The following is a 19,511-nucleotide window of genomic DNA, read 5'->3' on the forward strand; positions in this document are numbered from 1 at the left end:
ACCATACGACACTTGTACGATGTTGGTTGGTTCACTACATATAGCATTATTATCCATTCTTATTTATTATATGCCATATCATCCTAATCTCGTGTGACAAACAATTACTTTACAATGATATCAGATGCTACAATAATTTTAGTTTTTGGCATTCTCTTTTGGGAGACATACTAGCTCACTCTCTTCTCCCTGGTCATGCAAGAGTCCACCCAAAGACTAAATAAAAATTTGGTCTGTGCCACTTTCCAGTTCCGAAGTTCCATGACAGCCACTAGAATTTCATGAATTGTGTATGTGCCACTAACGCTTCCAAAGAAAATTTTCACAAGACCCAGCGCGCTGTCTTCATGACTTGCTGTGAGGTTAGCCCCTTGTTGCTGTCTCCTTTGACTAGTTTCCTCCTCTATGGGATGCGTCACTTGTCATGTCAACTGCAATGGCGAGGAGATGCACTGCACGGTACCATTCACAGTGAGGCACACCGTTGAAGGTATGGGACAGGATGACACAGCCAAAACACTTGACAGTGGCACAATCATAATTTTTCACTTTCCCCTGGTCGCGCACCATACATGCTGGCCATGCCCAGTTTTTTTGGTTGATTCTTCAAGAATCTTAAGAATCGGACTACCTAGGATTGTGAAACAAATATGGGTTTAAGATTCTTGGAGAACCCGGGGAAGGTCCGATTCTCAAGATTCTAAGAGAATCGGACAAAAGAACTGTGCCAATATGCTAGGTGCTGGAACAGGTCACATATGATGTTTTTCAGGCTTCGTGGATTCCAAGACTAGGTGGCTAATAAAAAAGACTGGTGCTGCGAGTAGAAGTTCATGTGAAAATTTGCTGCCTTTCATGCCCTTTCTTATAGTACAATATTCATTTTGGTTTTGGAATGCTAAATTTTCAGAAGCCCTAAACATATATAGCTGAGCTCCTTTACGGTACCCCTAAATGGTTATGAGCCATCCATTTTCATTAATCCAACGGATGATCTTAATTGGTACTCCAACACTTGTATGAGAGAGTACCAGCTGAAAAAGGTAGGGAGTACCTCGAGCATAGTGGCAAAAACGTAATCGAGGAGCAATTTGTTTATTTTATTTTTATTCTCATCTCATCGTACATCACGGTTGCAACTTAATATTCGCAGTGATTATCGTAGGAGTGGTAACAATTCAACTCAATCATGATTATTCATATCTGGAACCCTAATTCTTCACAGGGCTTCATAAAAAAACAAATCCTCACCGGGATAGCCACCGGTGAGGCGGTGACTGTGGTGTGCGCACATTAGAGAGACAGACGATCACCAAGGCATGGTCGCCAAGCCAAGGACTCGTTGGAGCCGCGTCAAACGGGTATGGTAACCTACCACGTGAGCAATGACCAGGTGGAGGCCGGATCACCAGGCTGGCTGGAGCTCTATCATGTGGGTTTTGTCCAAGTGCTAGGCGTTCAAATGTGCCGTTGATCTGGCCAATAAGGTTAAACATGTGGGATCCGCGGGCGTCATGACCGAGTTGGATGCTAGAAGTCCCTCCCATGTGTCCCACAAGGCTAGTCATAGTGGGAGTAACTTAGATAGTAACATAACGCACTTCAAGAAAATTTTGCTTATGTGACAAGTAGTTAATAAGAGGTAGTAACATAATATGTTACTGTAACATAGCGCTTCCTGAGACAAGATGAGTCTACAAGTTAATAAATGAAGTCATCTATGATATTACTATTATGTTGCTTTGTATTATGAAGGTAGTAACTTAGACTAGTGTCATGCATATATGCATGACACTAGTCTAAGTTACTTCCCACTATGACCAGCCTAAGAATGTATTTTTTTTTGTTTTAATTGTCCGTGTACATGAGCGATTTTGTGTGATTTTCCCATAATGTTTAGTCATGGTCTGTTTGATCGATAAGTTCCAACGCAAAGAAAATAAGATCTTTCCACTGATTGATACAATTTGCCATACTTCTTTGATTTGGGCAACAATTTGTGTTGTTATCAACTTATTTGTGATGCTTTGCAAATGAGAGCAGCGGCAATAGCGCCGTCATCCTTGGGAGGACGACACCACCATGCAGCCGAGGAAGGAAGGCATGCGCAAGGATTCCATTGTTGGCAGCGTGCGTAACTAATGCCGTGCATGATGGCCCGATCACGATTCGCATTGCCAAGGGGTTATCTGGCGTGATCTGATCAGGGTCAGATAAGGCCACGAGAAAAAAAAAGACTAAACTACCCCTTTAGGTGGACTGTCAGATTTGAAGGGTACTCTTTCTCTACCCGAGGGAGTACCAGGGTACTGTAAAAGCTGCCACATAGCTATACGCGTATCCAACAGATATCCATAAAGAAAAATCTGCGTGCATGCCCAACAAGCAAATTCACAGGCATCTGCCCCAGATTAATTATGAATCTGTCTAGAACACATCTAAATGTGACATAAGATGTGACATAGTTATGTCACATCTAACCTGATGTCCATAATGTTTGTGGTCTATTTTTTTTGTCTCAGTTTTTTTTGTTCCTTGTTGATGTGTTATCTGTGAAAGTTTAGATGTGACATTCTTTAAAAACATTTAGATGTGAATTAGACAAACTGATCAATTATTGGGCAAAAGTTTTCCTGATACCATACCAATGCATAACCGTCAAGGCGTCCACATATCTCCGTATCCATATGCATATCCATGGATAAAATTAAAATCATTGGATTTGACCTGTGAACGATCACCCATGAGTAAGTGATTCCCGAACTTTGTTGCTCAGATTTGTCATACCCACTGTCACATGTCATTGACTGATTCCATGTCTTTTCTTGAATAAACCTACCTTGATGTATTATCTTGCACGTGAGATAAGTCTCACACGGTATGCACGTGGGATGATAAAATTAATTAAGGGACTAGCGAAACCTTAGTTCCTTGGGAAAAAATAGGATAAAACATAAGTGGATTTCCCCTTCATGGATGTTGCGAGCAGACGTCTCAACTCAACCATCGACTTGCCTACAATCAAACCCCCCAGCAACCCCCGGTCGGCATCGTTGTCCTGCCCACTCGACACCACAGTTGGCCACATCATCTGTATCTCTGCCTCGGTACTCGGGGAAATTCAACGACCTTGCTCATATTGAAATTAGCCATAATTTGTTCATGTTCATATGATTTGCTGGTTTTATCTTATATCTTGATCCCATAAATGACAGGCTATACACACTTCCCTTTTCTTTCATTGATTATTTTTTGAGAACTTTGAGATAGATTAAACTTAATAGACAAAATGATAAATTAAAAAAATAACTAAGTAATATGTAGATATATAGTTTGTGTGTGCTTATATATACCTCTTATCCTTGAGAAGCTCGTGGAGCATCCTGGTGAGGGCGCCTTCATCCTTGTTGTCGATGCCATCAAGGGGGTTCTCTTCCTTGATGCCTTCTGCATTATCTGCTTTCGCCTGCACGATCTGTCCAAGAATGCGCCTCAGCAATCCCTCGAGATCCTTTGTGCCGCCGAACGCCTGGGACACAGACACTTGCGCTTGGTGTGGGAACTCTTCCTCCAGCTTCCGGAGCCACCAAATCCCACGATGGAGAACACCTTGAGATTCCTGTCACGCTCATTCCCACCCACCATCTTCACCATGTTGGACAGTTTATCAGCCTGCTCCGTGATGCCGACGAGATGGTCAGGGTCGTTTGCTGCCGGCCGGCCGAGCACATGGCGGAGCACGGGCGTAGGAGCGGCTATAGAAGAAGTAGTGCATCTCAGTAGCGCCTCACGGCTGACGCCGTAACGCGCATGGCGCTCGCTGATCACGACGGCACGAGCGCGGAGCTCCTGGATCTCGCGAGCCAGCCGACGGCGAGGGAAGAGCGTCGCGAGGACGCGCTTGGACCAGAGGAGGAAGCGGTCTCTCGGCCGGCACCGGATGCGGAGGATGTAGAGGTGCACGCAGTCCTCCGCGTCGTAGGCGAGCTCGCGCACCTGCTTCATCCACACCCGGATGAAGTGGTCCACGGCGCCCTCCTCGGCGTCGGACAACATGCGGAGGATGGCGTTCATGGTGTCCAGCTCGCCGCTCAGCACAGCCACCTGCCCACCGACGCCGCGGAGCTGCTGGTACTCCTCACCCACAAACTGCCCAACGATGGAGACAAGCTGCGTCGCGGCCTCCATTCTCCCTCTCTCGATTCTCTCCACTCTTTGGAAGGGTGGATATGGCTGGATCGGAGATGCCGAGTTTCATCAAGATTGAGAACATAGAAAAGGGACAAAAGACGAGCCGTTGGCTGACAGAGTGCATTATATTCTGAAGCAACTTGCATCACCAACAGCCATGCATGGCCAGCTAGATGCACGCGATCAACCTAAAATATACTCTTATGTCGAACGACTCGGCTTATGAGTTGACTTCCCAATGGGAACAAAAGTGTACCTTGCCAATCGAACATTTCCTAGGGTTCAATCTACAATTTCGAATTTTGATCTTCTTCAGATTGCACTATGATCTCCCAAAACCATTCACAATACTTCGCACCTTCTTAATTAACTGCTCTTGACCTCGGTTTTGTCAGTTATCGCCTTTTTTATGAATTGTTTTCTTAGTTGGATTTTACTAATGGTTTTGTTAGTCATCAGGGTCATCAGATTTTTTTTTTGTCTCCTCTTTATCACGTAATCTCTTTTTCCTTTCCTCATGACTGAACTTAAGACATCAACTGTAATATCAGATTGCTCACTAAAGTATGCCTGATTTACTAGAATTTTTAAACTATTTTGTGCAATTTAAATTTTGGACCAAAAGTTTGAACTTAAAAACTAATACAACAAGCTCCACTTATACTATATGTCATTCCAGCTCATATTTTATGAAATTGGTCAATGTAATATGTTTGATTTACTATAATTGTTTCATAACATTGCACTTTGAATATTTTCTATTTCTTGTTTCGTTAGTATTTCGACAACATAATAAAAATTTGAAGAGCGAAGAAATATTGAAAAAAATAAGCAGATCAAGCATAGTCAGTAACCAATGTGGTAAAATCTGAGCTAAAATTTACATACAATTTGAGAGAATGTTTCAGTTTCAAGTTCAAATTTTTGGTTTAAAATTCAAAGAACACAAAAAAGTTTTTAAATTCAGTCAGAAACATGGTAATATGTTGCTAAATTAACATACCATTTGAGAAACTTGCCATTTTAATTTCAATTTTAGAAGTTGATTTCAAAATATAAACTCCACATAAAAATTGAGTAAAATCTACTAAATAAAAAATATGTCAGGACATAAATTTGTGGACTTTTTTCAAATGCAAATATTTCTTCTAATTTGTGAACTTTTTTGAATCCACAAACATTTCGAAAATGCATGAATATATTCGACCCACACACTTTTTCCAAATTTATGATTTTTTTCCAAAATCCATGCACTTTTTCATATTTGTGAACTTCTTTTTCAAAATTGTTGAGCTTTTTCCAAATTTACGATGAACTTTTTTCAAATATGTGAACTCGTGAACTTTTTTGAATTCATGATTTTTATTTTTTGCATTATGTGAACTGTTGATCGAACGATCTAGGTGGGTGAGTCCTGGTGATTGACCATGTCGCATGTGGTCGGTTGGCCCATGACTGTGGGGTGCATGGGCGCCTTCTGGCTCTCCTAGCTAAGCGCAGAGCGGGAGCTCTATAAACTATCTGAACCCAGTTCCGTTTCATTTGAGCCTGTACCAACAAATCCTCCAGCTTCAACCCAAACCAAATGAAAAAAACACAAACTACAAAACCCCATCTTCAGCCCAAACCATCCTCGGGCTTTCGTTTGGGCCCATCTTGCTCGTGTCCGCTCTTTCTAAGATATTTTACCATCATAGATCTTGAAGAAAAACAATTAGGGATCCTCCTTTGCAAAGTAAGCAAAATACATGAATTTATAATGGAGCCCCCATTGCGATACCTTTTGAAAATGCAACTATTTCGAATCATATTCCACTAACAAAAACCATGTTGATATAAGATGTACAATCATTGGGTTTTATGCTCATGTGACTTACACATCATATGCTTGCAAAAACTACACACCCTGTCTGGTTAATATTACTTTCTTCATAGGACCCGTGGGTGGAAGGTTGAAATCACCGCACAGTGTGCAATTGCAGCCGTTAGGAACACAGTGGGACACCCAGTCACACTTGGCACCTTATTTGCATTTCTCCCTCCACCTCTGGTTATACCAGTCACCTCATGAGTTGCTGCAAGCGTTGGGACTACATGATGTCGTCAATGGTGGGATAATAAATGCCTAACAACCTTACCAATCGGCCGTGTGTGAAAAGCATCTCCACAAAAAGAACATTATTACTATAATTTGCTACGATGTATCGTTGGAGCAAGTTGTTGCATGAATGGACTATACCTGATGGTAGCATGACGAAAGCGAGGGTTAGGAGTAGCATAAGGGTTGTCCTCATTGTGGTAATGTTGTGGTGTTGATAAGAGATGTCGATAGTTGTCTTGGTAGGTTGTGATGGAGAAATTTTGCAATGGCAACCATTATATATAATGGATGAGATATGAATGGCTGCTACTGTAATTGAGGAATTCACTAAAAAACTAAAATGGCGAAAAACGATGGCAGATAAAAGCATTAATTTGTCTCTAGATACACATATACCAGTAATTACGTTCATGAATTATAGTATAGTAAGTAAGTGCAAGTTTGGACCTAGATCCAAGGCTATATTGTTTTGCACCAAGCAATAGGAAAAGTACAAGGTTAGAACTACATTTTGCACTAGGAAATTTAAATTGCCACTAATGATATAAAAGACATGTCATCTAATTCCTACAATTTTTCTATGACCTTGTTTTTCCTATCACGTGTCCCAAACAGGGCCTTAGTGTTCCGCTTTTTTCCTACCTTTTCTAATTAAAATGTGTCATGATGAAACCTAAATAGCTTGTTCCATTTATGTTTAACGTGTTTAAGACATGTCGCATAAAATGTGTTGATGGATATAGTGTGGTAAATATAGCATGTTTGCCAAGTGATATATCTTCAAAGTTCTATAAATGTTTATTTTTTGGCTAAGTGATCTATATATATCTTACATGGGTTGGCAAGACCAAATAGTAAATTAAGGAATTTCAATGTATATATAGGCCAGGGCAAGAATTTTGAGGGTGAATTTGCCAATTTGTTCGATTCAAAGATGATCACATTGAAGAGCACGTGTCACGTGGTTTGTTCCCATTATCGTAGTAAGGAAAAAAATTGCACACATCGAAGGCCAACAATTGTTTCTAGAACATTGGATTTAACGTAAGTGGTGCGGCTTTCCTCCTAACTCCATATTCTTTCTCCCAATTATTGTTCTTTTTTTGTCTCTCGTCATTCAATATGCCCTTCCTCATCTCATCGGAACAAGGTACATTTCTCTCACGTGGATGGCTCCTTCCCTTGCCCAACTAGATATGCCATCATCGAGGAAGCGCTGTATGAGCTACTTGCCACAGTTAATGTATTGCGAAAAAAACTACCAAATAGATGGAAGTCTATGAGTGTTAGAAAACTTAATACTTTCTCTGTTTCTAAATATAAGACCTTTTAGAGATTTGAATACAGACCTTTTAGAGTGTAAATTCACTCATTTTGCTCCGTATGTAGTCCATATTGGAATCTCTAAAAGGTCTTATAGTTAGGAACGGATGGAGTAGATCATAACTTTGGATGAACTTGATTCTTTTCCCAAGCTCTGGGTTTTGAGTTTCCATGTGTGTCATGGCAAATCTCATTTGAAAAGAAATACAGTACAATAGTGCAAAGCTACGCATTTCCCAAATAAGAATTTTAGTATTGTTGCTTGGAAGTAGTATCTATTGGCTTTGCATCTTGCAAACTTCCTTCAGAGAGTCGTCTCTTGGACACCACCAAAACTCTATTTTTGGTCCTTTGATGGAATAAAACACATGATTTGGTTGCCACTTATAACCCCTTTTAAAAACATGTTAAAAATAATTGGAACTACTTTTGCTAGGTTAAAATAAACATAAATCAAGATAAAAAACTAGAAGTAACTCTCATCATAACTGTAGCTACTCAGTGTTATTCAAAGAAAAGTTTGAGTAGATCATTATGCAAAAAAGATTCATTTCCAAAGGAGTTATAGATCAAAAGTTATAACCATAACAAGGTTAGATTCAAATTTGAACAATTATGAAAATATAGATGGATCATTTGAAAAGTTAGACAAATTCAAAGAAACAATATGCAAAAAGTTTTGCTGAATTTGGAGCTACCAGTAAAAACTTATGGTAGTTCGAAGTTCTAGGGGCTTTTCTGCAAGGTGATAGTCCACAGGCGGGAATTGGACACATGGCACGTGGCACGTCCTGGTGTAGTAGATCGGTATTAAATCATAGCGCTCGATCTGAGATTTATGGTCATGATTGCGTGCCGGTTTGGTGCGCTTAAGTGATATAATCTAGATCTAACGATGCTTGGGATGCTCGATTCCTAGAGGGGTACAAGTTGTGCCCTTGGTCACGGGGGTCTTGGCTTATTTATTGAAGGTTGAGGAATCACGAGAAGGCCATGCACGGTTGTGTCTAAGGTGGACATGCCATGGATGTCGTGAGAGGGGCTCAGACTCCATCTGAAGGAAGGAGAGGCTGGGTGGCCCCCACATGTTAGAGAGAGAAAACGAAGGAAAGAGATACAGGTGATGCACTCGATGTTCGGTCTAGATTCGACGGTTGTCATGTGGGGGGCTGATATGTATGGCTTAACTCGAGCAGCATTATGGCGTCGCTCGCGCCGCTTAGCCTCGCGTCGTGTACATCGACATGGCCCATTGAGCCAGCCCATGGTACACGCAATGCTCCCACCAAGTCAACTCTTTTTTCTCTGATTTTTTAATATCCTTTTTGTTCAGTTGATTTTATATTGATTCAAAAGTGTTCACAAATTTAAAATATGCTTGCGAATACAGTTTTTTCATGAATTTGAAAAATGTTCTAACATTTGCAAAAAACATTTATAGATTATTTAAATGTTTGCAAATTTTAAAATGTTTATGAATTTTAGATAATCTTCTGCAATTTGAAAAATGTTTCTGTCAATTTGTTTTTCTGAAAAATGTTTTGTGAATTCAAAGAGTGTTCAATAATTTAAAAGATGATTGTGAATTTGAAAGATGTTTGCACATTCAAAATATGCTTATGAATTAAAAAAGTCATGGAATTTAAAAAATATTCACAAGTATTAAAAATTCTTCAAGAATTTTTAAAAAGTGAAAAATGAAAACGATTTTTAAAATAAAAATAAATGCTAAATAAATGGAAAATAAATAAACTCAAAACTAAAAACCAAAATAAAAACAGGAGGGAAAACCCCGGCCTGGGAGCTTGCCAAAACCAGATGAGAAGCTTCTCAAACCTTTTGAAAACCAATGCGCAGTGCCTCCCTCATGGGCTCGCCGTCATCAGGACGCCTGTGACCAATTTCCACTGATAAATATCAGTATAAGCGATACATATCATTTACAGAAAACCCTATTCGCCGCTTGTTGCGTCGAATTGTCGATACAACACACAGGCGATACCTGGCAGCTCTAGCAATGGGCCGGCACATTATACGAATGGGGAGAATGGTTTTCTATTACTTTTTACTGGGTTTCCTGTTTCTTCATGGGGTTTTCAATTTTCGTTTTTTCTTTTTCATTATTTCCTTTTTTGTTTATTTTTCTCATTTTATGTTTTTTTTATTTTTTTAAGTTCATCTTATGATTTTTTTTGAAATTTCAAAAAATGATCATATTTTTTAAAACAATATTTAAAATAAATCACAAATATAGAGCCTTCTTCATATATTTCCTGACCTAAATGTATTATAAAAACGTCCTTCTGAAAATAAAGGCTGTAATAGGCCTTACAAAATAGTTTGAAAACTGATTTTAGGATTTAAATAGCAAAAGGTACATTTGTACTCCAAAGCACACAATCTGAATTAATATTTAAAGGCAATTTCTAACTCTCTTTATATATGAGGAATCCTTGCTACTTCCTCTCTCTTCCCAATTTTTGAATGGGAATATGATCTTTTAATATTCTAAGAAATGTATTAATTAAAATTCCAAAAAATTATTCAAACCTTCCAACCATTGTTGGAATTGGGATTGGGTTTGGATACTTTGAAGAAGCAAACGAAATCTTTTATGCTAACATGGGAAAATCATGTTATTTCATTTGTCTTAATATTGAAGCTCAAAAGCTTAAAATCCTCATCAAATTTTATCACTCGGACAGTCATTCCTAATTTTGTTTAAACACCAATTCTTTTTAAACATGGGGAACTTATAGGCTCTTCCCTACTGCATTCGACACATCGATACCCCTGGAGCTCACATGACCTAACCTCCACCACCAGCATCTCCTTTCTCCTCTCAATTCCACCTAGGCGGTCAAGCAAGCATGACCAACCCCGCGCCTTCACTTCCTCTCCAAATTGAACACACACCATGGTGAGATATTCCTCCACCATGCGACCTCATCATACAAGTCCATCATGTGCCACCCCCTACAAACACCTCGTGAAAATCCTCCTAAAATTAACCTCGTATGAACTGAAGGGGAGGGGGGTCATTATTCATACCTCTCATGGATAAGTATGTGACTGGGCAACACTTGAATCGTGTGGAAGACGACGAGGAGAAAACTTGGTAATAGAGGTAATCCGTTGATACAAGAAAGGCAGGGAATTGGGTTGTGCGGCATCATCGAGTAGCTGCTGAGGGCGTCGAGGCGGCTTGACGTGAGAAGGAGCTGATGCGAGGAGGCAGCATAGGAGGCAGAGGCCATTAGTCTGAGGCGCTCTACCATGAGACAGGGAGGATGCCCCACGAAGTCTGGGGAGCTGTGAGGTGTTTCTCTTTTTTGTCAGCACTCTTGCACAGAGATGAGGAAGGGACTGGACGTCTCCTTTTCTCACACTGATTCATAGAGGAGATAAGGTGCTGGAGTGAGCGTGTGAGTGGTTTAGTGACAAAGAATGTGTCGCTGGTGGAAGCCTGAAATCGACCGAGCGAACGTTCGCTCTATCATGTGCTTTACCACGACTTTTCGCACACGTCTCTATATGGCAAACTGTGTGCCATGTAGCCCAAATTGTTTACATATAGATATCGTGCCCGATGGATGGGGGTAATTGGACATTTTCGTTTCTGGACACGCATTTTGTTTTAACCATAAACTGCGATGCCTGCATCACACATAATTCAGTCTAACGATGTGCTATAGATGTGTCTTCTTTTTTTGCGGGGAATTGAGGGCTTTATTCAAACGAAAGGGCTCCGGCGCTGTCAGCCAGAAGACTGGTGATCAGCAAGCTCAGAGGATTGTTCATCTAACAATCAGTCGCTTCCGATGTGCAAGCATGTTTTGCAAACAGATGAGTAGGAATATTGGCATGTCTCTTTACATGACTAATAGTAAAAAAAGGAAAATGAAGGAGCTAGTCCCTCAATATCAAGTAACACAGACTCTATTAGCGAGCGCGAAGAACGACGCGAGCTCCAAAGATTGACGACCTCCAAGCTGTCGGTCTCCATCTCTACTCGCACAAAGCCTCGTAGCTGAGCAAACACCACTCCCTCATGGAGAGCCAGAGCCTCCGCTACTAGTGGGTCAGTAATACCCCGGACCGGTTTACACCAGGCGGTCAAGAAAGCGTCAGGAGATCTGACGACACCTCCCAGACCGCACAGCCTTGCCTCCATAGATATTTTAGCATGCGTATTGATTTTAATACAGTCTTCTTCAGGAGGTCTCCAACCATGACCCGGTAAGATCCTTGCATGTTGTTGAGGTATTTCTAGCAAAGACAAGGTCTCTCTGATCATCTTTATTGAGCGAGCCAGATCCAAGTTGTCTCTATCATGTGTTATATTATTCATGGAAGTCTAGATCGGCCACATGATAGTGATAATTTTTGCTTGATCCACATCATCAAACCTAGGGTCACACAAGATGTCCCTTGACCAACTTTCTGTATGAAGCTCCGGGAGTTTAACAGATAAGGATTCTCGTGCCTCCATCCAGAAAAGCTTGGCATGAGTGCATTTGATCAATGCGTGATATAAGTCCTCATCTGCATCAAGGCAGACTTTGCACCTTGCCAAAACAGCTATGTGTCTATGCTTTAAAGTGCACTCAGTGGGAAGAATTCCCCTTAGCACTCGCCACCAAAACACTCACACTTTCGGCACAACTTTGAGCTTCCAAAGCCTTGTCCACATTTGTTTCTGTTTCTCTGAAGATTCTGTAACCGTCCCTTCCTATAGATGTGTCTTCATAATGCTATTATGTGGTAGTGAGAGACAAACTACTATGTATTATCTATATTTATATCTATAACTATACTAATATAAAAAAATCTCAAAGGAGAAGATCCAACAAATTTCAACCATCAAAGACTATCGATATGATGACCTATATTTCTCCAATGACGAGCGTTCAACATGTTTAGCATGCAATTAATAACATATCAAATAAGAATATCCACGTAATTACATGCAATTAATTTTCTGCCTAATATCAATGTGCAATTAATTTTCTACATGATACCAACATGCATTACACATAACATACACATACCCATTCACTATTAAATAGAACCATGTAGGGGACTAGTATCTTATCAAGCCATGTTAGGCTGCTGCCAATGCATGAGTGCTTAGATGAGGTGCTAAGCACATTAAATAGCTTAGCAACTATACTCCCCAATGCATAGGTGCTTAGCTTATGGTTGCTAAGCTTGCTTCATTTAATGATTTAGCAACTAAAACTCTTCATGTATTGGTGGACTTCCTTCTTTTAAACATTTTGCCTAGGTTCACGCGCTTAGCATTGGTTCTTCCTGGGATCACCACACTCATCTCTTTCCTCTTAAATAACTTGCCACATCAGATTTTTTGCCTACGTGGAAGGCTTAGCACTTGTACAAGGTGGAGCATTGGGAGGGGCCTTATTTGGTCAGGTCTTGCATCTCGTTTTTTTGCATGGTAATACGTGTCTCATTTATCTCTATCTCTTCTCTACTACTTAAAAAGAACGTAAGGTTCTCATTTTATCTTTCTTCCTACCATCCCTTCGTCCACCCTTCCATGTATATGATAATCAATTACCTTAATTTACTTACCTTCTCAACATTTATTTACAATCGCATTATTATTGAAAGGTAAACCACAAGCTAACGTACTAAAATATTTATATCCCATTGCAACGCACGGGCATTCTTCTATATATTATAAAGATCATAACACAAGCCATGTACATACCGATCTGACAAAACTGAAAAGATGATACATTGCTAGTCTTTGCACAAAACACCAGCCAAAAAAGTAAAATTACAAACAAAATCGAAGAATCCTCTGAACTTGACATCAATACCTATCACCTGCCTCTGACGCCACCACAGCAGCCACCAAAAGAATAAATAATGGAACACGTCCATTCATCCTCTAGCTAGTCTAGTGGTCGAGAAGAAAAGTCAGTTCGAGCCAGGTCTGAATGCTAACCAGGAAGTACTACTAGCTAGTGGGGAGTATTGTATTCCCTGTTCATCAAGAAGATAAGTACTAATCCCTCCATCCCATAATATAAAATATTTTTTAACACGACACCACATATCTTATATTATGGGACGGAGGGAGTAAATGGATTTATAGACATAGGACACAAGTCGGGTCGTTTTCTTTCTTCCTAACTAAGAAAAGGTGCGATCTCGCCATGGTCTCCCGTCGGGAGAGTTCCTTCGAGGATGGCGGCTCCCCTCCACCGACGACCTCGGTCGTTGATGGTGTGGGAGGTCCCGGATCCACACGTGTGGATAGTTTTAGGTCAAAGTAGCTTTGTTTTTAGGCTGTCCGTCCTCTTTAGCTTTGGCGGCAGCGATGGCGGCGCTGAATAAATATTCTTCAGATCCTTTCCCGACAAGGTGATCGACCTATGGTTAGGGATGAATTTGAAAATCAGTCTGTTCAAGTAAGGATGTTGTGGCGGCGGCATCTTTGTAATGGACTTGTGTCCTCGGGCCCCTCCATTGCGACGGCGTTTGCTCCAGCACCGACGCGGAGCTTGGAGGTAGTCTGGGAGTGGATGCAGATTGTGGTCTACATCGTCGGCATCTGGAAGATGGTGGATCGTGTGCTGGGTTCATGGTTCGCGGATGGCAGGTGTGGTTTCCTCCTTCGACGTCTTAGTCATGTAGGGGTGCCAGATCTAGAGTTCGATGGCATGTCCGTGGTGTTACCTCGGTCTAATTCGTTCAATGGTAATGATTTCACCTTTGGTGAGCTACCTTGAAGGTCCGCAAAGCTGCATTTCTTGGCCGGTGTTTCTTTGTGCAAAATCTAGCGCTTTGTTATCTCTTTATTTTTGTTAGGTTAGTGTTTACATAATTTGTACTACGATCTTTATATGAAATAAATGAGACACATATTATACAATTTTAAAAAATACAACGGATTTATAGCAACCGGTCGACCATGTGCAGCGTCTTGGCATCCATGGCCGCTGGTATTGCAAGTTTGTATATCATTGGTCGAGAGCGCTGACCACGGTTCAGCTCTCCCTATCTCTCCTGTCTACCCACTTATAATTAGCGCTAATTCCTCACCGCTGGATCTCAGCCATCTCCGTGCCCCAGTCAACCGCTCCCTCTCCCCTCAACTATATTTTAGGTCAATCATGTGCCTCTAGCCGGCCATGGCTGTTGATGATGCTACTTGCTTCATAACATAATGCACTGTCAGCCAATGACTCGTCTTTTCTTTCTTTTCTTTTCTTTTTGAACCGGGCATCACCCCTTTCCATTACTGCAACATAACGAAAATACAGCAGTCCAAAAAAAAGGAGAAAAGGGGAAACGAGTCCAACACATCGCCGGGAAAACCCGGGAAACCCACTGTGAGCACTCGCCATCGAGATTACTCACCACGGGGCGAAAACCCGACGACACCTAATCACAATAGCTAGTATCCAAGGTCTAAAGCCCCAAAAGAACACAAGACATAAAGCTCGCACACAGCAGAGCAACAAAGTTCAAACCCACGTAAAGGGGGGGAGGTAACTCAAAATAGCTTTTTGAACCATGGAGCAGCATCTCCAGCAGATCACCACGTCGCCTCATCCTGGTTCGCCGCGCAGATTGTCATCATCATCAACGCGTTGTCTTTTCTTTCTTTTCTATCTTCTCAGTCTTGATAAAGCATCTGCAAATCGCGAAGAGCAGCAGGAAACTCTGCATCTCCTATCCAGCCATCCACCCTCCCCACAGAGTCGATAATCAAGAGAGCGGGAGAATGGAAGGCGCGACCCAGCTTGTGTCCATCGTCGGGCAGCTGGTGGGTAAGGAGTACCGGCAGCTCCGCGGCGTGAGTGCCCAGGTGGCTGAGCTGAGCGACGAGCTGGAAACCATGAAAGCCATCCTCCGCATGCTGTCCGAAGCAGAAGAGGACGCCGTGGACCACTTCATCCGGGTGTGGATGAAGCAGGTGCGCGAGCTCGCCTACGACGCCGAGGACTGCGTGCACCTCTACATCTTCCGCATCCGATGCCGGTCCAGAGACCGCTTCCTCGTGTGGTCCAAACGCATGCTGGGTACGCTTTCTTCTCGCCGCCAGCTTGCTCGAGAGATCAAGGCACTCCGCGCCCGTGCTGTCGTGATCAGCGAGCGCCAGGAACGCTACGGGCTCAGCCGTGAGGTGCTGAGGCGCTCTACTTCTCCTTCCGCTTCAGCGCCGCTGCTCGGCCATGCGCTCAGGCCGGTACCAAACGACCCTGACCATCTAGTCGGCATCACGGAGCAGGCTACCAGACTGGCCGCCATGGTGAAGGCGGTGAGTGACAATGACATGACGCTCAAGGTTTTTTCCGTCGTGGGATTCGGGGGGCTCGGGAAGACTACGCTGGCGATGGAGGTGTGCCGGCAGTTGGAGGCCGACTTCCAAGGCCAAGCTCAAGTGTCTGTGTCCCAGGCGTTCCGCGACACGAAAGATTTGGAGGGATTACTGAAGCGCATACTTCTTCAAATCGTCAAGCCACGAAAGATAGGCATCAACGACGACGATGAACAAGATCCACTGGATGGCATCGACATCATGCGTGTAGACAAGCTTACCGACAAGCTCGAGGAGGTTCTCGAGGACATGAGGTAAGTATAAAACACTACACACAAACTATCTATATAGTACAGTATATCCCTATATATTTATTAGATCATGAGAGTTTCTCCAAGCGTTTTCTCCCCTTCCCCTTGGCGGCTGGACAAACTCTCCCCTCCAGATTTTACCAGCGAGCTTGTGGATTTGTCTCCCCTCTGTTTGCCGCTCTGGCGGCCGGTTGCAGGGAGCGGAAGTCCGGTGCCTTGACTCCAGCTAGTAGTTTAGGTTAGAGTTTTTAATCCTTGCAGGTGCGACGTTCGGGCGGATGACGACACTTCTTCTTAGAGTTTGTCTTCCGGGTTCTGATCCTCGATCCTTGAGCTCATCCATGGACATAGTCAACAGAGCTCCGGTGAAATCACGTTGCCTCCTTGGGACGGCAAGGTTATGATTTCTCTTGTGGGTGCGCGACCGGCGAGATTTGGTGTCAGTTGCTTCGGATCTTGAATCTATTCAAGGGTTCAACGGCGATGACTGCGGCTCCAGGGAATTGGTTCTTAGGGACACGTGCACAAATACTTCCCAACTGTCATCGACAAGGCCAAGCCGACTTCGTTAGGGGAGCGGTGAAAAAACAGCGCGTCAGCCAGACATAGTTTAAAAAACCGGACCGGACCGGCGGTCGAACTGGAAAACCGGAACCGGCAGCCTCATCGGGTTTTTAAGCTAATAAGACCGATATGCAATCAAACCGGAAAAAACCGATCGAACCGTCCGGTTTTCTGGAAAACCAGTGAAAAAACCAGGTAATTGAACTGGGAAAAACCAGGAAAAAAGTTTGAATAGTAATTGGGAAAGTGGGATTCGATCTAATGGCATGTGAGCAGTAGGCGGGGCCTGCCCATGGCCCAATAACCAACTTGGTTGTGCTACTTTGTTGTTCACTACATGGTTATAATTTTATTTTACCATTGTTTCACTCTATATTAGCGCATATATTAATCAATATATATTATTTTATTTCTTAAATAACCAACAATTGAACTGGTGAACCGGCACTCCGACCAGTAAAAACCTGAACCGACAACCTTTCTGGTTCGACTTCCTGTTCGTATTTTTAAACTATGCAGCCAGAGAGAACCATCCCCGACGGTAAACTGTTAAAGATGGGAGGTAGCAGTATACAATCATCCGCAGTTGATTTCGTGAGGATAGTTCTAGTCATTTCCCGTTTTCCAAGATAACGCCAGCCCATCAGAAATTGGCCGTTCTGTTCGCCCTGGTTGAGCGATCGGCGATTGCTCTACCCGCCGTCGCCAACTTGACGTGGCCGACCGGCTCCGCCGTCGTTGAACTCGCCGCCGCATCCCTGTTTCCCAACGCGCTCCCGCCACCACCCTCCGTGGGTGCTTGACCTGGACCGTTGGACGCCCGTCGACCTAGCCGCCGCTTCCTGGCACCTCTGGCCGCGCCTCCCACAAGGCCACACGCATCGCCCTCACTTGTCCATGTCCTAGTCGGTACAGTACATGCCACTTCCCAAAAGAAAAATATAGTACAGATTGCAACGTCTCCCACCTTCTCTGGCTCTGGTATGGTGATTAATCACTCAACTCCTGGTCGATGGTGATGCTGTATTTTGGTTGATCGATGGAGTCCGTCGATTGGTAGCTTCTGAAATACTAGCTACATCTAATTTTCCTAGTCGGCGTCCGACGGTAGTGTCCATGAACTCGTTCAACTGTGCCGTACCGCTGAGCGCTCGGTCCACCAGCATGGCGGGAGGGAGAGGAAGCCTCGTCAAGGAAGATGATGTGGGCCGTGAGTGCATGCTGCAGTTGACGAACACGGTCGACAGTGTAAACGCGACGAGGCGGCCGTCGGAATCCTAGCCGGCGGGTGCCTGCATGCATGCGGCGGAGCGAAAAAGGGGAAGAGAACGAACGGGTTTGCTTGGTCGGGAGGCCGGCTAATTTTTCTCTCTACCTAAATTACCCTAAAATAGCTCTTCAAAAATACATAGTGTTTCGTTTCATGCAAGGCAAAATTCTTTGTTACACACCCTAATTGCCAGACGCACCCCCCCCCCCCAGTGTCGCCTCACCCCTGTCACCGCCACCCACGTCGACCATGTCACAGTCGCGACCTCCTCGTGGAAGCTTCCGTGATGAGATCGAAGAGGGCCATGCTGAGAGAGAGTTCTGAGAGAGGGGTGGGAGCACACGGAGTGGGTCGAGGATGAGGCACACCTTAAGGCTAAATCAGCCGTCGCCACGCCCACCTCCGCGCCACCCTCGAGTACTTGGACCACATGTCGATTGCCACACCACAAAAATGGTCGCCACACTCACTTCATCCTTCAAGAATGTGGCCTTATTACCTCGCATCCAGGACACTCAAGCATTCGTCGACCGCATGGCCGCAGAAGTCACGTGTTTAATATGGAAGAGCTCGTAGTTTACCAAGAGGATCAGGAGCTCATAGTTTACCAGAGAATCGTTGTATTCCTTCTTCAAATCTATGTTGAAATCGATGTTTACTATGGTACTAAAAAACTTCCATTATTGAGGTGGTGAATGAAATTGAATTGAAGTCTGAATCAAATGCTTTCTGATTTTTGGATTTATTGGAAGAACCATTGTAATCAATGACAAGTCGAACTCAGAATGGCCCACACAAACCTAGATGTTACCGAGTTTTTCATTTGTTACACAGCATCGAGAATCCCTGTTGAGAATTATCGAATATTTATGGTCTAAAACTACAAAGGAAACAACTTAATCCTGGCATCAGTTCACGTAATAATTTAAGGATCATTGCTCGCCACGGAAGAAAGCATATCCAACAAGACATATTGTGGAAATAGCTCTCGCAACACCCCTATCTTAACATTAGCATATTGACATCAGATTTTTAACATGAAAAGCCCCCAAATTGGGACGGAAAACCATGGACGAAGCGACCCAAATCTTCTTCCGCATTATCAAATGGTGGGTATAAAAAGTTCTTTTGTAGGTAGCACTAGATACAATCGTACATCAAGATCTCTACATCATGGTTAGCAACAACAAGATTTTGGGTTACAAGAGCTAGGGATTGGTGGAACCGCAACCTGAACTTCATGACCTTGGGGGTTAGATCCCTTTGCTTGATGGAAAAATCCTTCCTTCAATTGTTCTCTCCTTCCCATTCTCTCCTGCTTTTCTCTTCTCTTATTGAATGGAGGCTAAAACTCAAACACCTACCTCTGCTTGGTGGCTGCTGGAGGGGAGGCTAGACACCCCCCTTCCCACACATATAAAATTCAAAATGACACTAGGTAATAACCTTAATGGT

The 19,511-nt window shown here is 43.1% G+C and overlaps 1 protein-coding gene and 1 pseudogene across 1 annotated transcript; one reads left to right on the forward strand and one right to left on the reverse strand.

Moving 5' to 3' along the window:
* Positions 1–4,188, reverse strand: part of LOC119358393 — an 8,657-nt pseudogene extending 4,469 nt beyond the window's left edge.
* An 11,114-nt stretch (positions 4,189–15,302) lies between these two features.
* Positions 15,303–17,589, forward strand: LOC119358394 (disease resistance protein PIK6-NP-like). Its single transcript, XM_037624963.1, has 3 exons — positions 15,303–16,225; positions 17,306–17,327; positions 17,416–17,589. The coding sequence occupies exons 1-3, from the start codon at positions 15,375–15,377 to the stop codon at positions 17,587–17,589; spliced, it is 1,047 nt and encodes a 348-aa protein (XP_037480860.1). The 5' UTR covers positions 15,303–15,374.
* The last annotated feature ends 1,922 nt before the right edge of the window (positions 17,590–19,511 follow it).

The sequence above is a fragment of the Triticum dicoccoides genome, chromosome 2A (genome assembly GCF_002162155.2).
Source record: "Triticum dicoccoides isolate Atlit2015 ecotype Zavitan chromosome 2A, WEW_v2.0, whole genome shotgun sequence".
Lineage (NCBI taxonomy): Eukaryota > Viridiplantae > Streptophyta > Magnoliopsida > Poales > Poaceae > Triticum > Triticum dicoccoides.